At 33.5% G+C, this 7,153-nt stretch overlaps 1 protein-coding gene across 1 annotated transcript in view; it reads left to right on the top strand.

The window, feature by feature from the left end:
- The first annotated feature begins 741 nt into the window (after positions 1-741).
- Positions 742-7,153, top strand: part of fuss (fussel) — an 83,928-nt gene continuing 77,516 nt past the window's right edge. Inside the window, exons 1-2 of the mRNA XM_068374176.1 lie at positions 742-849; positions 6,352-6,450. Of these exons, the coding sequence (XP_068230277.1) occupies positions 742-849; positions 6,352-6,450 (207 nt within the window). The remainder of the gene's footprint in view (positions 850-6,351; positions 6,451-7,153) is intronic.

Here is a 7,153-nt window from a genome sequence, read left to right as displayed (position 1 = left end):
TCCCTGTTACTCCTGACACACGTTGGATGTCCCCTGTTTGTTTGTACGTGTTGGCTTCATGTGCGTTATCTACAACTGAAACTGGGTTGATTCCTTGTTTTTCTGTTGTTGCTGCTCTTGTTATTCATTTCCCCGTTTGACATCCAATTTAGATTTGGACTGTGATACCCGATACATCTTATCGGCTTTCTGTTATCAATTTTTTCTTTTGAATGACTGATCGGGTTTTCCCAACTTTTTTTTTTTTTCTTTTTTTTTTTTTTTTTAATAAATGTGTACATTTAATGCAACAAAGGGGGAGAAAAGAATCTGTTCACATTTGAAGTAGTCATATGTATCGAGAAATAATACTCTGCAAAGATCATTTCCAACAGTTAATCGTGTCTTGATATTGGAATAAATTCTGACATATGATTTCTTGAAACATTCAACACTACCGTATTATAATAGTTAAATATAAAAACAATGTGATGGAGTCCCCCCCCCCTCTCTCTCTCTCTCTCTCTCTCTCTCTCTCTCTCCCCAGCTTTGTTTCTAAATAGGTTTACTAACATTCTGATTACAAATAATCATATCCAAAATCACTGATAGATCAGAATTATAAAAAAATTCTGTGTTTAGGCATACAAAGGACTACTTAATCAGCTTTCTTCGCATTCATTTTTATACTTCCACGTTCTATTAGAATGATACATTTATCTAATATATATTTCTATGTTATTGAAGGGACCCTTTCCCCTGATGGAAGGCGTGCAACAACCGTCGAGTCCACCGATGACGTCATCAGTGCCCCTCGCCCCGCCTTCGATAGAGCCTCCGGATCCTACTCCTGCTGCTAGATCGAACCAAGTAGGTGTGTGCATGAATGTGCATAAATGTGTAGGCTTATGTGTACATAAGTACTCGTATTATGGTAGCTTAGTAGTAGCTAATGAACAACTTTGTGTTGGAAATACTAAGCACTGCACAACGTAACTGCAAGCGATAATCCATATTGAATCATCCCTTTTTAGTGACATTACTGTTGTAAGTTGTCTCTTTAACAGCTACTATAGAGTCCTTCAGATTCAAAATTATACTTTTGTCATTCACATTATGTCTGTAATTGTAGGAAGCATGACAAAAGTGAAAGGCCAACACTCCTTTTGTATCTGACTAGTTTGGCAAAATTCTGACAACGCCATTGTTCTTCTGCTGCCACTTAGTAGGCTACTAATGAAATCTTGATTTTGTTTTTCTTTTTGAAAATTTTGATAAGATTTCAATATATATATTAAATTCTTCCCTTTACATATTGATAGTTAATAAACACCCCCCTCTCCCCCCCCCCCAAAAAAAAAAAAAAAAAAAAAGAGCTAAGTATTAAAGTTGGATTTAGTAAGGAAAGCAGAGTTTTCAACGTTCTCTTTTAAACATGGATCAAAAGTAATAAACAAAAGACAATGTATACCCTTACCTAAGCGTAGTTCTTAGGTGTAAGTTATAATGGGGCTAAAGGAATTCCTATTTAAGTGTAGGTGTATTTTAAGCACAAGGAAATGGATTATGAAATACAAAGGATAATACACCACCTTGAAACCTTGGTACGGCTATAGATCAGTAAATGATAGATATTGTTTAATTTATTACAAGTGGGCTATTATAGATTTTAAAAAAGTTTGCAAAATAATTTGTAAAAATATTGCAATATGAGAAAAACTATTAAAATATTAACGTTTTGATTGATTATGGTGGCCTATGTGGTAACGTCCCTGACTGGTGATCGTCAGACTGGGGTTCGAGTACCGCTCAAACTTGTTAGTTCGTTTGGTTGCTGTAACCTCATCATCCTTATGAGCTAATGGGAATTTGAGGGAGCCTATAGTTCTATCTGCTGAGTCATTGCCTATCCCTCCTTTGTCCTAGCTTGGGTGGAGAGTGGGCTTGGGCTCTGATCATATGTGGTTATGGTCAGTCTCTAGGGCATTGTCCTGCTTGATAGGGCAATATCATTGTCCCTTGCCTCTACCATTCATGAGTGGCCTTTAAACCATAAACTATGGTGCTGTGACTTCCGAACATGTCCGGTCCCAAATTACTGGCTTTAAAAGTAGATTTGCTCTAATATGCATTTCAAATAATTCCAATATAATGGTTGGCTATTTTAACTGTGTATAGAGGTTCTTACCCATCTTACAATATGAACTTCATGACAGGTAACTGATAGCAATACTCTTCCCTGGTAGACTATCAAGTGTTTTTTTTTCATCAATTTTGCCATAGAGATTATAACGAGAGTTTATAATTATTGCACTTTCGTTATATCTTTTATTTAAAATTTCTCATTTTCAAACCACTTTAGCGAGGTTGGAGAGAAATGATTTGACGAATATTAAGTTGACAATTTTCAGCCATGTTTGCACAAAAAAAAAAAGAGAGGAAAATAAAATAATTAAATAATTTATACCTTAACATTGACGGAAATTTCCTGAAATACTCTAAGACTATTTTGCTGCGCCAAGCACAACCTTTTATAATTCTTTCTGAGATAACAATTCTTAGTAATTCTAAGAAATATTCCAAGTCTTACAGTCATAATAGATAGATTTAACAATAATCACAAGGCTATCATACTTTCATATTATTTTCACCATTATTGATTAAGAATCGAGGGGCTCAGAATTCTAAGAATCTTGTTCGTCTCGGCTGAGAGAGAGAGAGAGAGAGAGAGAGAGAGAGAGAGAGAGAGAGAGAGAGAGAGAGAGAGGGAGAGAGAGAGAGCGCTAGTGCTTCCTGCTGGCATGTTTGGATTTTCATCTCAAAGATTATGAATGTTTCTCATATATTCTTTATCGAATTTTTTAAGGCACTGCAATGAATAACGTCTTATAGATAACACAAAAGTCTGTATTTATACATTTAATGGCAATAACATACCCGTTTCCTTCAGTGTACCTCAGTCCAAGGGATCAATTAATGAGCAAAAGAATTTAGCCATGAAAAAAAATTCCTTCTTCCACGCTTTTAGAAATCTTCCATTGAAGGAGTTACTTACCACATTGGCTTCCTAGGATTTTTTCTTGCTATGGTAAGCAGCTCTTCTAGGAGAAGGACACTCCAAAATCAAACCACTGTTCTCTAGTCTTTCACTGTCTTGGGTTAGAGATATCTTGTTTGAGGGTAAACTCTTTCACACTATTCTATCTCGTTTCTCTTCCTCTGGTTATTTTGAATTTTTTTATCCTCCTGTTATTTTCAAGTTTTCATAGTTTATGTATGACAGATTTATTTCAATGTTGTTATTGTTCTTCAACTTCTCTTGTAGTTTTTCCTTATTTCCTTTCCTCACTGGGCTATTTTCCCTGTTGGAGCTCTTGGGCTTATAGCATGCTGCTTTTCCAACTAGGGTTGTAGTTCAGCTAGTAATAACAGTGCTTGGTCGCCTTTTAAATCAATACGACGGTGGAATATGAATTGATGCCTGAATGGAAACCATATGAACAGAATGTGTACATTAAATGAATTGATGGTCTCTTCAGATTATTTATTATTATTATTATTATTATTATTATTATTATTATTATTATTATTAGCTAAGCTACAACCCAAGTTAGAAGCGTAAGATGCTATAACCCTAAGGGCTCCAACAGGGAAAAATAGCCCAGCGAGGAAAGGAAACAAAGGAAACTAATAAACTACAAGAAAAATAATGAAAGATTAAAATTAGATATTTTAAGAACAGTAACAACATTAAAATAAATCTTACATTTACACATATAAAACATGAAACTTAAAGAAATCATGTGTTTAGAAATACTAACAGATGGTCATCTTCATTTGACTTCCTTTTAAGTAAGGTCTCAACGGATGGTTGGCGTTGATCGTAGACAAATAATTGAGAAAAGAAGTATTTTCTTGCCTGCGATACAAGATCTTTTTTGTTGTTTGAGTTACAGGCTGTTTATTAAAAAGATAGAATATAGGAATTTGTTAATATTAGAAAAGAATTAATAAATCAACTGAAGGGAGATACGAAAAAGATTCATAATTAAGTTTTTAAAAAGATGAATTTTTCCTCTGAGGAGATTCATAATCATAATGTTTGACATATTTGTTTTTGATGTTGTTAATAGTTTATATATGACATGTCTGTTTTGACGTTGTTACTTATTTCAGAATGATTTATTGTTAATTAAGTTCTCTTCATTTATTTATTTCCTTATTTCCTTTCCTCACTGGGCTATTTTTCCCTGTTGGAGCCCCTGGGCTTATAGCATCTTGCTTTTCCAACTAGGGTTGTAGCTTGGATAGTAATGATAATAATAATAATAATTTGTTTGTGTTATTAGCTGAAGCCTTTGATTAAAGGAAATTCAGTTTCAAACGATACAATACAGCACAAACACACTTTCTGACACAAGAACATCTTTTGTTAACGAACTGCAAGTAACAGTAGTTCATGGATGTTTGTTCAGCGCTGCAAAGGACAAAAAAAATACGAAAGATGAAGGGATGCCAAGACATGAAAGAGAATATTCATCAAAAGAGAGTAAGACGTTTGGAAGGCACCAGAACAATTACAGTAAGAGAATAGGAAAGCTGCAGAAAAGAAAGCAAGAAAAAAACACATCCCAAGACAAGGCGGTGCATTCAGGTTCGCTATTTTGCCATACTGCAGCTGAGCTTCCCGAGAGATAGCTCAAATAAAAGGACCTTTGAGTCCTGAATGGTCGGAGGTGTAAACACCTCTCCATAATATATTCTCTGTAAAGTATAAAAGGCGTGACCTGTTTAGACGAGTATATTTACACGTACGCCATTGTACAAAAAGTGCCTGTAAACATTTGGATTTTCCGTTACGCCGCATCTGAATCTCGCGCGCGATTACATCAAAGAGGCGCGGGTCAAAGGCTGCCAATTAGTGAAGATTTCTTCTTGGAGAGCGTTGGCCGCATTGTGATGGCCTGTTTGCTCTTACCTCCTTCCATCCTTCCCCTTTCTTTGTGGGGGGAATTGGGAAAATAAAAACTCTGTTCTCTAACAAACGGTCTCCATCGCACGTTATCTACTTTGGTGGAAACGCGAACAAGACCGCGAAAAAAGTACCCGAAATCTGTTTTTTTTTTTTTTTTTTTTCTTTTTTTGATAAAAAAAAAATTCATTATTTGATAGTTTCCAGTATGACATTAATGTTTTTGATAATGAAATGAAATGAAGAGTGGTGTTTGATGTTATGCGGAGGCCTTCCGCCTTTAAATACATAAGTAGAACGACAAGGAAGTACAATAACTAATTATTTAGTTTGAAGAGGGAAATTAATTAAAGTTCGGATGATAAAAAAATACGTATTGTTTATGACACAATATTCTATCTATAGTAAAATGAGTGTGAGTCTGAGTGAGAGGACATTAGAGAGAGTAAACGAATACCATGAAGAAGCAAAGTTTGTGATAGGCCCATTTGCAAGTGGTTTTCCGGAGCTATTTTATTTTTACCCATGAACCATTTTCAAAATTTCTAACGGCAAAATAGAATGAGACTTAAACCGTACAATAAAAATGTACAATACTCTCCCGTTAGCCTTACTCTCGTTTAAAATAAGGCTTACACTCTTGCCTTGTAAAACTTGATTGAAACTTGCAATCAATCTCATCAATCTGGTACAAGCGGCAACTGGTCAGAATAAGCTCGACGTTTGAAGGAGTGAATAAGAAAGCAGATGAAGTGTGAATAACAGATTGATGTAATACTTTTCAAAAATAATATTTATCATATAGACAACTGGATATGGTTCTAATATGGATTTTAAGTCATATATATTCATATATACAGACAGACAGACAGACACACACACACACACACACATATATATATATATATATATATATATATATATATATATATATATATACTGTATATATATATGTGTGTGTATATATGTATATATATATATATATATATATATATATATATATATATGTATGTATATTTGTATGTATACACATGTATATGTATTTGTATATATATGTATATGTATGTATATATATATGTGTATATATATGTATATATATATACACACACACACATATATATATATATATATATATATATATATATATGTGTGTGTGTGTGTTTGTGTGTGTATATATGTATATATATATATATATATATATATATATATATATATATATTACATTTCATATTTCCGTATATTTACAGTCTGACGATTTCATCAATCTTAGTAAAAAAATTTATATCATGTCCACAGAATTTAGGATTTCTTTATGTTTTTTTAACTGTACTCTTCATTTGATAAACAAGAGAGATCAACAATTCTTTCTCAAATTTTCATTCCCTTTTGTTGTGTCACAGGTGAGCACAGTCATCCTATACGGAGTTCCCATCGTCTCCCTCAACATCGACAATTGCGAGAGGCTGTGTCTGGCACAGATCTCCAACACCTTGCTCAAGGTAAGCAGAAATGTTCTTAGATAGCACGATTTTCTCTGGATTCTTATGTTTAATCATTCGAGTGATGGAGTGTCGGGTATTGAACAAGTAAGGTGAACAAGTAATTGAATTTATTCTCTCTCTCTCTCTCTCTCTCTCTCTCTCTCTCTCTCTCTCTCTCTCTCTCTCTCTCTCTCTCTCTCTCTCCCTTCACAATACATATTTTTTTTTAACAATTTTTTCTTTCTAATTTCGTCAGCCACTTATTTTTAACCTTTCGTTGTCAGCAGTATCCAGCATGTTGATATTCCATCACTTGCCTAAACTTCATACAAAAATTTAAGGAATTAATTTAAGGCAAATAATATCTGTCAAGAAATTATTCTTGCACGTAACTCATACAAAAATATTCACAAATAGCAATGATGAAAACATTAATTCAAGAGAATTCTTTGATTTGAAGCATTATTTGGAATTATTATGATTCAGGTTAATAAGAGCCAATGGAATATTCAAAATCGACATGAAAACTGAAAGGAATTTAAACACATGTAATTTTACTTTCTTTTACAAGAATAATTTTTGGTGTTAACAGTATTTCCAAGATTCATAAAGAAGTATCCTTCTCGAGCTGGAGTAAATAAACGATGACAAACCAGCATACTGTAGTGCGATAATATATATATATATATATATATATATATATATATATATATATACATAT

This window comes from Palaemon carinicauda, chromosome 1 (assembly GCF_036898095.1).
Source record: "Palaemon carinicauda isolate YSFRI2023 chromosome 1, ASM3689809v2, whole genome shotgun sequence".
Lineage (NCBI taxonomy): Eukaryota > Metazoa > Arthropoda > Malacostraca > Decapoda > Palaemonidae > Palaemon > Palaemon carinicauda.
The sequence above is the reverse complement of the archived record's forward strand: the minus strand, read 5'-3'. Positions and strand labels throughout refer to the sequence as shown.